General features: G+C 39.1%; 1 protein-coding gene across 1 annotated transcript in view; it reads right to left on the bottom strand.

The window, feature by feature from the left end:
- RP1 (RP1 axonemal microtubule associated) overlaps positions 1 to 14,503 on the bottom strand; it is a 268,493-nt gene that overhangs the window by 35,035 nt on the left and 218,955 nt on the right. The window contains exons 45-48 of the mRNA XM_074944372.1: positions 12,539 to 12,791; positions 9,434 to 9,669; positions 6,859 to 6,985; positions 4,859 to 5,007 (exon numbers count right to left, since the gene is read on the bottom strand). Coding sequence (XP_074800473.1) covers positions 4,859 to 5,007; positions 6,859 to 6,985; positions 9,434 to 9,669; positions 12,539 to 12,791 — 765 coding nt within the window. The remainder of the gene's footprint in view (positions 1 to 4,858; positions 5,008 to 6,858; positions 6,986 to 9,433; positions 9,670 to 12,538; positions 12,792 to 14,503) is intronic.

Genomic DNA, 14,503 nt, shown 5'->3' on the forward strand with positions numbered 1-14,503 from the left:
AAGCACCACTGAGATGCCAATGTCTATTTCTAAGGCTAATGCGATTTAACACACTTGCTAAATATGGTCCTGGAAAAAATCTGGTTGAAGCAGACACTTTGTCATGGAGCCCAGCATCACACTCAATTACCCGTGAGCTCAAAGATGACATAAAGACATGTGTCACAGACCTGTATCAGAAAAAGATTATATCAGCTACAAGAAGTAGCCCTGACAGAAATGCAACTTCAAGGTGGTCTAATTTATATTAGGGCCAGATGACCCAACTATCTAAAGGACACTAAGGAAAGGACAAGAGACAACTTTGAGGTGCGTGGACAATTATGCAAGTCAAATGGACTAATGATTAAAGGCAATTCCATCATAATTCCAAACAAAATGAGAGGAGAAATCCTAAACCTCATCAATGAAGGATATCAAGGATTAACTAAATCCTGTGAATGGGCAAACCAGTCAGTGTGGTGACTGGGCATAAGCAAGGACTTAAAGAATAAAGTATCTGAATGTGGATGTTGCAGAACTAACAGAGCAACACAAAGAACCTTTGATAACAACATCCCTACCAGACAGACCTTGGAAGAGACAAGTTGCAGATTTATGTGAAATCAGAAGATATCATTACCTCGTCGTTGTGGACTGTTTTTCCAGGAACATAGAAATAATGTATTTGAAAGACATAAAATATTGCAATGTTATGAAGAAATTGAAGTGTACTTTTTCACACTTTGGATTTCCAGCACAACTAGTGATAGACAATGGACCACAATTGACTGTAGGAGAATTTCAGTTATTGTGAATGAAATATTATTTTGATCATATAGTAGCAGCCCACATTACCCTCAATGAACGGAGAGGATCAGAGACAGTACAGACGGCCAAGAAAATCTTATAGTAGAAAGATCCCTTCCTTGCTCCTCTGAGTTACAGATCAACACCAATAGCAGCTACTGGATATAATCAGCACAACTACTGTTCCAATTTTGGAAAAGACTTGTGATTGAGACCAATAGTTGAGAGTTCAACTGAAACTGTCCTCATCTATAGTTTGCTGCTCAGAAAGAACTATCAACCGAGCAAACTCTGCAGATGGCAGATGCAGAACAAGACAACGATGACTCACTGATTCCAAACCGACTGTGGCTAGTCATTGCAACTAATGGACAGCTAGCTGATCAAGTTGTTATGGATTCAGGTTGTGTAATTAGAAAGCCATTACAGAACCTAACAGACTGATATGTACTGAACTTCAAAGACAGCATTATAGTGTAAATATTGTAAATGGTGGGAATGTAGAACTGAAAGGGGGAGATGTAATGAAATGATAACCTGTATTATACTGTTCAGCCACTAGATGGCCCTGTGTGTAAAACAACTTATTTAAATGAACCTCAGCCATACTTCGGAGAACACAAAAGGATCTGATGATGAACAGATCATGGTGTGTGTGACATTGCACTCCATATGTTTTACGAAAATATGCTTATGAGTATAAATATGAAATATGCTTTATGCAAAAGGTCTCTTGCAAGGTATCATAACAAAGGTTATAAACTACTGAATATGTCCCTTCTATTTGTATGCATGTATCATTCTTGTATCTGAAGCTAGAAATACGAAGTATAACTCTGAGGTCCTACTGAAATTATGTAAAGTGTGGGCCATTAATGGTGGTTTAGAATCTTGATGGATCCCATTGACTAAGACAATTGGTTGTAAATGGTCTATTTACCTGCAAGCCTTCCTGTGTACGTGTGGGCCCACCCAGGAAGAATGGAGACTAGGGGTCTTACAGTGACATATGACCATGTCACATGATATTGGAATCCATCTTAAAGCTGGTACTTTTCCATTTAGAAGGAGGGGTGGGGACCCAAAGAGACAAAAGATTCCTGCCTTGTGCCAAAGCTATAAAAGGGGGTGGAGCAGGACAAAGGAGGCTGCCAATCATGAGAAAACCCCTGCTTACCACCTAAGATGTCTGCTGGAACTAACAAGGACTGTTCTGGGCAAAGGATTGGGCCCATACTAGGATGGAGTCTAGTCTGTGAAAGAAGCTTATTGGAACATCTCTGTGGGTGAGATAGTACCTGTAATCAGTTTTTTAATGTATTAGGCTTAGACTTGCGTGTTTTTGCTTTATTTTGCTTGGTGACTTAATTTGTTCTGTCTGTTAGTTCTTGAAAACACTTAAATCCTACTTTTTATACTTAATAAAATCACTTTTGTTTATTAATAAACTCAGAGTAGGTGATTAATACCTGGGAGAGCAAACAGCTGTGCATATCTCTCTATCAGTGTTATAGAGGGTGGACAATTTATGAATTTACCTTGTATAAGTTTTATATATAGTAAAACTAATTTATTTGGGGTTTGGATCCCATTGGGAACTGGGTGTCTGCGTGCTGGAGATAGGTAACCTGCTGAGCTGTTTTCAGTTAAGTCTGCAGCTTTGGGGGCATGGACTGGATGCTGGGTCTGTGTTGCAGCAGGCTAGTGTGTCTGGCTGAACAAGACAGGGTTCTGAAAGTCCCAGGCTAGCAAGGAAAATGGGATCAGAGGTAATTTCAGCACATCAGGTGACAGTCCCAAGGGGATCTCTGTGACTGAACCCGTCACAGTGTGCATAAGCAAGCTCTTTAGCCCATGCATACCTTTTACAGAAGAACGTGACTGACAGATGGAAGAGGGGATAGGATTTTATTAAAAGCTCAGGAAGAGCAAAGACATCCTCCAATGTAGTATAAATTTCTGACCTCCCTGGAGTCCTATCCATTCCTGCTGACAGGGTCAGAGGAGGAAGGCTCTGCGTGGCTGGAGTGCAAGACAGCAATGGTACCATCAGTGGTAGAAACTTCTGATCATGCCGGAACTGATGGATCCCAATTTTTTTACTTGGATGTTACCGGTGGAGATGGTGTTACTGGTATGGGATCCAATACTGGTAAAGCCCTGAATTTATGGGTGTTAAAGTCATGGCCCCGGGACTAAGTGTTTAGGGGTTGAATGAACAGATTTGCTCAATTCAGGCAGAGTTGTGTTGGATGTCTTTGAAGAAGACTGAGAGGGAAGCCTGCTCTGATGTTTGTGTGAGCATTCTCTGCCTTCCCGAAAAGACCCTGATAGGGATGGGGGTCCTGTGGATATGGATTCCCCTGCAACAGAGTCAGACCTTGTGACGGGAGGTGCACTCCATGTCAATTCAGGCCTATGTATGGGGGAAGCAGTCCCTTGGCCTGGGTCTGTCTGAGGCTTCATGGCCTTCTCATGAGGTGTTTTCTAAGTCAAAGTTCTCTCATCTTATGGGTATGGCTAGGGAAAGAGCAGCAAATATCACACCCAGCCATGACATGGTGCCTCCCCAAGACAATATAAACAACTCTGGTGGTCATCACTGACTGACAAGGAATAGGGGCAGGATACAGAGTTTCAAATCACAGTTTGTACATGCTCAGCATAGACTTAGATAAAAGTAGCTAAATTCCCCCAAAGATTCCATCAGACTACACATACACCCCAGGACTTTCCCTGCAACTGGAACTCTGGGCTGTTATGGGCAGTGTTGGATCCAGGTCTGGTCCAAGTAACTGAACAGAGAGCTGGGAGACTGTCTCCCCTGTGCTCTCAATGCCCTTCCCCGCTTCCCCCCACCCCCTTGCTGAGCCCAGGTAGCCTGGAGGAGAAAGCTGCCTGATTTGAATGCAGAGGGGACACGAACTGGACCAGTGGGGAATGGGTGAGGGGAATAGGTTGGTACAAGAAACCTGTTGGGGGAGAATGGGACTGAAGGCTGGTGGTGGGGAGAGGGAACCTGGGACTGGAATTGGGACAGAGAATGAGGCTGGGACTGGCTGAGCAAGGAGAGTGTAGCTGGAAGACTGGCACTGATAACTAAGAGGCTGTAGGGAAGAGGTGAGGGGAGGACAGACTTATCTGATGAGGACCAGGATGCTGGGGGGAACTGGGACTAGCTGGGCAAAGAGATTGGGACATGGAACTGGAGGATGATGACACTGAGATTGGATGAGAAACTCAGGAAGGGAAATTGGGACTGGGAGCACCAGTGGGAATGGGGAATGAAGATGTGGGAGGAGGTGACTGGAGGTTAGAGTTGGGGAGAAAGGCAGATTTGATGAGGAGGCAGAAGGGGGGCTGCAACTGGCTGGACAATGAGAATGGGCACAAGGAATGAAGGTAGCAGACTAGGACTTGTGCAGTGAGTGCGTAGAGTGAGACTAGGACTTACTGGGCAAAGAGACTGGGATGAAAAGTCTGAGGCATGGAGACTGAGACCAGGTAGGTGAGGATAATGGAACTGGGATGAGGAGCAAAGGACGGGAAAGAGACAGGATTGGAAAGGGACAGGTTAGAGGGGATGGGGTAGAAGGGGTCACACTTACAGGGAATGGAAAAAAGCGTCTGTGCCCACTTGGCCAGGAATGGGGCAGAAGGGTCTTGACCCCAAAAGCATGTTTCCTTCCATAGCCTGGAGTGGAACATGTGATTTCTGAGTCTCTCCATTCCTCTGCTGTCAGCAAATATTCATGAGATTGACTGGAATGTAATTAAAGTCTGTATCATAATGTATATGCACAAGCAGCCAAATTAAGGTTGCACAGGTAACCTTAATTCTGGTATTTCCTAATTTTTGAGCGCTTGACTTTGCAATCTTAATAATGTTTTTAATGGAGTTCTATTGTGTGTAATATTTATATCTGTGCGTGCCCGCGCCCACATATTTTAAAAGCCACAAGACATCACAGGCTAGAAACCAGAAGCCCTGTCCAACTCTCAATCAAGTCAATCAGAATTGGATCAGGCCCTAGAAGAGCAATATATCCTTTAGAAATGATAACCACACCTTTCCCTTGGTGAAAAGATCCTCTCCTTTCCTTGTCAATTTTCTTCTTCCCGTGTCTCCCAAGAGCCCTCGCAGAGTGACATACACATCTGCATCTGTTCCTGACTCCAGGGATGCTGCCGTAGTAATGTACAGAACATACTCTTTTACTGTTTGAGGGGGGAGGGAAAGAAAGAAGTATTGAAGCTTGGACATTTAAGAAATACATTTAATTTAATATATTATGATTATACTTTTATTTCTGGAGCATTCCTGGCCAAACTGATCTAAGTAATCTAAGAATGGTATCACTTATAAAACTACACTGTAATCAAAATAAAAACCCAATGTAATTAAAATTAACAATCAAAACAATTTTTGAGTTGGAAAAAGAGAATGAGAGTAAAAAGTAATAAACAGATCAATACTGATCACTCTAAAATAGCAAAGACAACATCCCTGGGAAAATCAAGCTTTTGATTTATTTAATTAATTAATTTATTTGCAAGCATAACAAACATACAAAACATCTATCCTAAACTCTAGGTGACCTTAATAATTATTCAGAACCACAACTAAACATAAAAGGCTCCATTCTGAGCTTTGCTGAATCCATACTTAGCACAGTTTAGGGAGTGAGAGAGGAGGAAACCTTTACACTTCCTTTGAACCTTGGCCACTGGTCAAAATGCACCCCTGCATAAACCAGAGCACCCCCAGGGCTGCTTTAAATTGTAACATTTTCAGTAATCCCTTAGGGAATGTGTTGACAGCCAAGGATCTGGAGGACCATTGTATGTTTCTGTCCCATTCCTCTACTTCTAACCAACTCCCCCTCATTCCCCTTCAACTGAGGAATCTTTGGTTGTCTTCGTTAATGTAGCTTTAAGTGCTCTTTTTTGTGTCACTAGAGCAATACAAAAGGCATTCGGTAAGGGCTGAGGATCCGGCCCAAAGACAAAACCAGAAGCAACCACTACACTGATAGCAGGAGCCAATAAGACCCCATGTAACACAAAGGGATCAAAATTATGGAAAAAACATCACTTCCTGCCTAACATTACCACTCAAGCAATGTCCCTCTCACCAAAAGGTCCTTTAAAAAGAAGAGCTGTGCTGCATTCCCCGAAAGTCAACACATTTGTGCTACTTTGGAGCAAGAGTTTGGGGGAAAGAATTTCAAAGTCAAGTGGCCCTCATAGAGAATGTCCTGTCAATAGCTTCCTCAATTTTATATCAAGGGTGCTCTGGCATGAATGCCTTCACTGATATTAAGTATGGCTATAGGGCTGATGGAGAAAGGTGATCTCTCAAGCAGGAAGGTTACAGACCATTTAGGTCTGATAGATTATAACTAATACCTTAAGCTCCACCCAGGAAATACAGGAAGTCAATGCAGCTGAAGGAGCATTGAGGTAATGTCCTTAAGTCCGGGTACCTACTTAAGATACCGTTTTCTGCACTAGCTTCGGTTAATGAATGGGGGTTTAGGCTCAAAGCAAAGCATATTACAAAAATCTAGTCTTGAGGTGAGAGAGGCACAAATCACAGCAGAAAGTTTCTGGGGAAACTTGGTAATTGTATCATAAATGAGGAAGGCTTAAATTCCTAGGAGCACAAGCATATATGCATCTTCTGTGAGGTACTATATAACTTCTCCTTATCTAAAATTGCAGCACCAAGAGTAATTTCCCTTGGAATTTCCTTTGTTGTTTGGGAAGGGAAACAAAGTAATATTGTCAAGATAAAAATTAACTCAAATGAGTGCTACTCACAAGATTTTTAATCTTCTCAGTGCTCAGGTTCTGCACTTCTTTGTATTAGAAAATGGAATTAATCATACTTGGAAAACAAAATGCACAACTAAATAAATGGACTGAGTTTCAAAGCAGTGCAGAGGATTTAGTTTCCTTAACCCATTAAAATGAATGGAAGATGTACGATGAAATCGCTTGCATTGCTTTGAAAATCTCAACCCTGACCCTTGAGCAAATCTTCAGTGTTTTTGTCAAGTAACAGACCTGTTGAAAAATGAAAACCAGCTCGGAGAACTGGAAGTTCAGCTACTGTGCATCCTTCAGCATCTGTAAAGTTCCAAAGAAATGGAAATTCTAGAATTTCTTTACTTTTTCTATGTTGAAGCTTCACCTGCACATAAAAAAGAACATAAGCCAATCTCAGTATCTGTGTTCTGGGGTTCTCATGTAAACTGTGATAGACAGATAATCTGTAACTTAAAGAGCCATGATACTGATTAGAGAAAAAGATGAATACTATTATTCTAAACTGGCCTTTTGAAACTGGTCTTTAACAAGGCGGAAGAAGGAAAGGTAGCCAATTAGAAAGTCATTAAGATCCTGTCAAAACTGTAGTTGAAAAAAACAAACAAACCTATTTAAGGGAGTTCTGGGAAAAAAATGAAAATGTAGAAATCTAGCACATCAGTACCATCTGAATCACATGATCTTAAGAATATTTGTTAATTAGTGTATTAAATCTCTGTGAATTATTGTATAAATGAAATAAAGGGATTATAGTGAACAAAGAAAACCGTAGACTGAATTTTAGAAACAATCCTTAACAATGAGGGTTATGAGATTGTGGAATAGCCACCCATGGTAAGTAACAGAAGTTCCAGTGAGTCATTTAAAGCTAGACTGGAAAAAGCTCTTGAAAATATACAGAGTAATCCTGTTTTGACTAGGAGATGAAAAAAATGGCCTAATCTTTCATTTCTATATTATCTATCTCACTACCTTTGAAAAAAAATGGCCAAATACTTCTCCCACTAAGCTCAATGTCTTTGGTTAGCAAAAATCATAGGTATGTGGCATCATTATGTAGGCCTTCAAAGGGCTCCTATATTTTCCATGATGTGATAGAAACATTGAAAAGATTAAAAAATGAAATGTAGGCTCTGGTATAGAGTTAAACTAAAGAGAATTCTCTCTTTCATACTAATGTTTGTATGTCTGCATGTCTGCAAAGTTTCTTGAAAGTCAGACCTCATTTACTGTGCTTTCCTTCTTCAAGACGTGGGAAGAATAAAAAACTGTTCTTTTATTTTGGCTAATATGTTCTCCAGAAATGAGGCATCTATTATAGTTATTTCATGTACTGGATATTGTACTAGAGTGATGTGAGATAGTTTATTCAAAAAACATAAACAAAATTATTTTTCAGTGCTTTTAATTATAACGAGGAGGAGACTTTAATTCTCAGTCCTAATGTTAAACAGCAGAATGAAGCTCCTGACGTTTCCCTGTATTGTGAGGGCAAAACCCCTAGACTGTGAAGTCCACTATTGTATAATTTAAATAAATAGCAATAGGAACACAGGAATTATCATACTGGATCAGATCAGTGGTCAAACTAGACTAGTATCCTGCCTCTCACAGTAGCCAGTACTAGATGCTTCACATGAAGATCCAAGAATTCCTGCAATGGGTCTATGAGGGCAAAATCCACCCCTAATGGAAGGGAAACCCTTTCTAATCCCAGACAGCTAGCATTCTGCTTATGCCCTTTGTATTTTTAATCCTACTGAATGTGAATATGGATATTCTCATTATCCACATAAATGGTAGCGATCTTCTTCTAACTGAGCTTTGAGTCACTGCCATGACTTAATGAAGTAAAGCATGCTAATGGCTATCACTGTTTGTAATTACCAAGTTTCTATCCTCAATGCACAAATTCCCATTGCAATCCACCATGTTTTACAATCTTCCAAAGGCAGTTATAACTTTATCAACAGACTTACTAGATGAATATTTCATATGGAAAAGAAGATGAAATTAACAACTGGCGGAGCAGATAAATGTCAGGTGCTTCATCCTGCAGCGCAACTTCTCATATTTAGACTGAGAACTAACATTTTCCCACTTAATTTTGTTATGAAAATGAAACACAAATATTAATGGATTAAGGTATAATGAAAACTGAAAGTGGGGGGATTCTTTCTTATACCCTTCCTTTTATTGTGCCAGCTAGAGTTGATAAGGATTTTTTCTGTGCAGTGTAGTGCCACAGCAATTTTGATGTGATGTGAGGTTTTAGCTTCAGCATCTTAGACATCAGAGGACAGAGTGTCACTTTTGCTATTCATTTCTTTTTCTAGGATGCCAACTTTAATGGCAGATATTTTTGTCAAAAGGCATTTCCAGTGTCTCACTTCATTAGTGGTCTTGGATCATAGGTCCATAACATGTAATAGCCAATTTGGAATTATGTAAACACTGCCATTTATGCCAGTGGCAATAGTTATGAAAAGATAGCACTGGAAAAGCTATAGACTACGGCACCTCTGTTAGCTGCCCTCTAGAAATCCAACATAAGTTTACAGAATTTTTGTTGTTCAAACATATTCTAATAAAAAATGTTTTGAGCACATTGTGAAATCACTGCACCAACACTGTTAGCAGATCTACTTACTTTGTAAATAAGAAATGTTATGTAATTTTGAACGTAACTGGAAACTGCTTCTGGAAATAACTGTAGCTTATGAAAAGAAGAGAACTTAAAAATAAAATAAAATAAAATAAAATAAAATAAAATAAAAAAAAAGATCTGAGCTTGATTTTTAGTGGTTTTTACCTCACGACAATGCCAGATCTCTCCATTTCTGGCATCTTCTATTTCCAAGCGAACTTTGCATATAGAGGTGAATTTCTTATCTAATTCCACTGATGTCTGACAGATCTCAGGCTTTTTAAGGGATCCTTTGGGAAATAAGACTGGAATACTTGTACCTTTTTCACCACAAATAGTTAAAGACATTTTAGGGCTCATGCTTGAAGCGTCACTAGTTGTAACAATGACATCCCAAGTCCCTAGTGAAACAAATCAGTAAAAAATAATTAATTCATTAACTGCACTTAATATCCAATATAGTACAGATGTTTGTAGCACGGTGAGTGAGTGAATGACTAACAATTGACTTTCATTTTCTCATTGAACCAGAATCTAGAAATTTGTTAAACTCATTCATTATCATCCACTGAGTACACACAGAAATCCTAGATTAGAGCTTTGATCTTTCTACCAGAGGATACCAATTATCAATCTTTTTCACTGGATTTCAACTGTTCAAGTACCCACTTAAACTAGACTCTTGAAATTTGGTAGGTATGTTCATTCACCAGAGGCCACTGAGAAACATCCCTGACTCCACATTTGACATTTTTATTTAGGTCACCACAGGACATCAAGTCCTTCTTCCACAAGGTGGTCATATTAGTTACTCTCCAATTTGAAGAAATTATGGTCTTTTGGGTTCAGCAGTTACATTGATCAGATTTTAACAGATGTGTTGTTCAGATTGAGATTCCTAATTATGGCCCCTATTCAGGAAATCATCTGTATTCAGGACAGCATATAAGCATGTGCGTAACATAAAGTTAAGCATAAGTACTGTCCTAAATAGTGATGGACTTGAGCATCCTGAATTGAGGCCACAGAAAACACTCAAAGCAGTAGCTGAAACAAGAGATATAAAAGAACTGGAAGATTTCACTGGATATTGAAAAGGAATAGTAATTACTTTTCAAACCAAAGAGGTAGCCTTTCACACTCAAAACTCCCACTGAAATCAACATCAGTTTTGGGTGCAGAGGGAATGCAGGATGAGACATCATAGGTTCAAAGTTAACAGTAAAATTTTACTCTAATATGAGACACCACCATTTGGTTTGAATTAACTTGTTTAATTTTTGTAATTAAGCCCTCAAACTGCATCCCTATGGGGAGTCCCACTGACATCAATGGGACACCACATGCTGGCCGAGAGCATTGATGGATCAGGGCTTAAGGCTGTATGTTTGTCATGGCCATGATTTCTATGAAAATAAACTTGACTTTTGAAGAGCTTTTTGGTCACCTGGGCTGGCCCACTACTGAGTATGATTCAATTACTTTTTTAATTTGGCTCTTTATAAGCCCAGTGAGCTAGAGTATGGATTGAACCATTTAAAATAATTTTTATTGTAAAATAAAAGATACTTTGCTGAAAATAATTCAGTCAATGACTTCCTGTTTTTATTCTCAGAATTTCCCTGAAAGCCAGACTAGGCAGCCTTAACATAATAGGATAAATCCTGAGCTGGTGTAATTTATCTTAGTTCTATTAACATCAATGGATCTATGACTATATCTATTTTTGTACATAGACATAAATGGAGCTAGATTAGTTATACCACCCGAGGATTGACTCCCATGAGTTCAAATGTACAGACTTCAGTGAAAGAGAAAATTAGCTTTAACACATTCTTAAAATTATCCAAAGTAGCTTTTCTATAAATTAAGATGTTGTGATTTGAAGGCTGACACAGTCAACTTGATCAAAGCTACAAATAAATTAAACCAAAGATAGCAATGAAAAGTGAATGAAAGTTAAATGAAAATTTCCTACATCTCCACTGGCACATAGAATGTTGTTTTTAGACCTTATGGTTATTAAAATACTGAATGTTACTCGTCATGGACTTTGGGAACTATTGGTAATTCTCAATCTGGATTTGGGGGGATAATGTTACACTCTGTAACAACATAAGAAGGCAGGTCCTTCTTATGTTAAAAATGGCAACTATATATTGATGAATTCACTGAGGTTTAGGAGGTCAGTGTTTGTAACTGCTGGTCCTACACTCATGTTTCCAAGATATTGAAAAGGAATAGTAATTACTTTTCAAACCAAAGGGGTAGCCTTACACTCTCGATATTCCCACTGAAATCTGTAGCAACATTTCTCTGATGTTCCAATGTTCCCTTAAATTATGACAGAAATCTGCCTACTGTACCAAAAGCATGCAGCTCAGACTGAAGGATGTACATTTTGCTTCTCTGTGCCTATAACAAACACAGCTAATGTACACAAAATACTCAGAGCATAAAATGGAACATCCATAGGTCATAGCATGTGTATAAAGTAACCTAAGTTCTATTAAAATATTGCAGTTTTTGAATGCAATTTCTAATGTTCAGATTGGTTAGGTCTGAGCATGGAGTCTTGTCTGTCATTTGTGGTTCAGATGCATAAATGGACCCTGATCAATATTTTACTCCCTTCCAAAAGAGATTATGGGAGAGAGCCAGGTACAGTGACAAAGGGTTAAAGGCTTAAAACGTTTTCAGTGTCCAAATTCTTTCTGAAGTTTCGTCTTCTGTTCATTTCAAATTCTGAATAGAATTCTGGGTTCCACTGACCCCTAAGATAAATACCATTGAGAATTGGTACCACAGACGTACCTTTCAAATGAAAATGCAATGCAAACAAGAGCAAAGCCAAAGGCAAACATTCACGCATACGGTAAAAACACTATGTTCTAAAATAAATGTTTCATGTCACTTCATGTGACAGTGCTGCGAGAGCCTTCTGCTCTGCATTTCCCGACATATGGCACAACCTACTTTCTTTCTGCCTCATCAACTCAACACCTATTTTCAAATTCAATCTGAAAACATATTTGCTGAATAACAAATACTTCTTAATCTCCCTCTTTGTGCGGTTATTTTTTTTCTTTTAGCATTATAACTGTATTTACCAGCTTTGTACAGTGCTGGGGATACAGTTTGTATAAAAGAAGCTATTCAGAATAAAGTGGTACTGTATATTAAGTCTCAATTGACCCATCCTGGGGAAAAAAAACATAAAATACAATCAAATTAGAAGCCCGAATGTGTTTTGATGATTTTGCATCTCACCCTGAATATTTCCTGCCAACCTCTCATTTCTCACTTTTCCAAGAAGTCTCAACTCTCGTTCCATCTGTCCATCACCAACTCCGCTGTCTAACCATTGCTGGCATGAGAATACATATTGGCAGTCACTCTTGCCTGATTCTTGGATGGTGATTTGGTCCAGGTACCATCCAGCTCCATAACCCATATTCTTGTGTTCAACTAGCACTTTGATTAACATTCCGAGGTCTACGGCTCTCACACTAAAGCTATTAACCTGATGGGAAAACAAGTCACAGTGAATTGCACATAATTAATAACACCAGTTATTATTAAAATGTATTTACCAAGGTTGTGTCAGGTAAAATGGATTCGTTTCCATATTAAATCATTCATTTTTGTGTTGGCACAACAGAATGATGGGGAATTAGACTGATGCATAATAGGCTGATGTTGACATTTGGAGGTCTTTTTATAAAGGAAATATTTGGATCCTTGCGTCCGTATATTTTCCTAGTCCCTACCCAGAGAGTCCATCCCCTGGGTTGCGAGGAACAGAGAATCTATCACTAGCGACCCTCGCTCTGGCGTGCTCCTCCCTTGGGTGGAGAGAAAGAGGGAAGCATTAATTTACTTGCAAAAGACCCAGGCGTGTTGCTGGTCCAGCCCTCCCACTCCAGGTCAACCCTCCCCACACCACCCAAATGGAATTCCATGGAGGCTGAGGAAGTGACAGAGGCCAGTACTAGGATGCACCAATTAAACAGAACTTTATCTTAAATGAGGCCTTTTGTTCTTAAAATGTTTCAAAGCCTTGTAGACCCTAAGTCTTCTTAGTTTCTAGAAGAGAGAAGAAGCCACATTATAACACCACCAGACAGAAATAGTGATGTTTTTATGACTGTGCAAATGAAAGACGACACAGACAGCAGAAAGTATAACTAAGGCTGTTCATGCAGGCAAATGAGAAGAGATGTGCTCTTTAGGTGTAGGGACATCTGTTAAAATATTGCTACAGCTACCAGTAAACAAAAACTAAATAGCAGCTGCACAAGTGCATGATGGGATGAATAAATTATGTGAGCAAGAGAATGAATATGTTCTGTGCGAGAACGTGAGTGGGAGGGTGGATATATGGGCTTGTGTGTGGGTGTCATTAAAAAAACAGATGGATAGCAGAAACAGACGCTATAATTTTACTTGTTGCCAACCACTGCACCACCAGGCAGGGTAACACAGGAAGACCAGAAAACATCAAAGGGAGAGATGATTTAAAACAAAATAATAATAGCCCAGCTAATCCATGCTCCTGTGAGTGGGGGATTATTCACTGCAATTTGCTCAGAAAGAGGAAACCTCAGTTGTTATTCCTACCAGAGTTTTTAGGACTTTTGACATTTTTGTTTTGAAATATCCTTGATCTTCCCCAAACAGATACCATGGCAAACTATAACCCTTAGTGTAATGCATAAGAAGCCTAAAATAGGAGTTAGCTGAGACGAACATTTAAATAACTTTTATTGGGAGCATTAAATCCTTTTTAAATTTTATTTTTTGCAGTTTCAAGACAATTTTTTTTGTCAGTGTATATTACCCTTAACTTACAGAAACTAGCCTGTGCTGGTCATATTCATGTTCCTTCACTGCTAACTCTTTTCAGAGGGAGACCTATCATTAGCTTCATTCTTTAGGACAATAATTCATAGTCATTAGACAACAGTGGTCACAATCACCCATTGTTAATCAATGAATTACCATCATAATGCATTAAATTACCCACTTCCTCAGCATTAGCAAGAATATACTTTTGTCTTATGTCATTATCCTTCTTTTTTGTTATTTTATTTTTTAATCTGTGTAAAGACATTCAGATCTGTATTATACACTTCATTGGAAGTGTAATTGATGAAAACCAAAATAATTTTATTTAAATTAGCTTGCCTGATTTAGATTCAGTTTTAGCTAGACAAAATGACAATTTCCCACTCA

This window comes from Natator depressus, chromosome 2 (genome assembly GCF_965152275.1).
Source record: "Natator depressus isolate rNatDep1 chromosome 2, rNatDep2.hap1, whole genome shotgun sequence".
Lineage (NCBI taxonomy): Eukaryota > Metazoa > Chordata > Testudines > Cheloniidae > Natator > Natator depressus.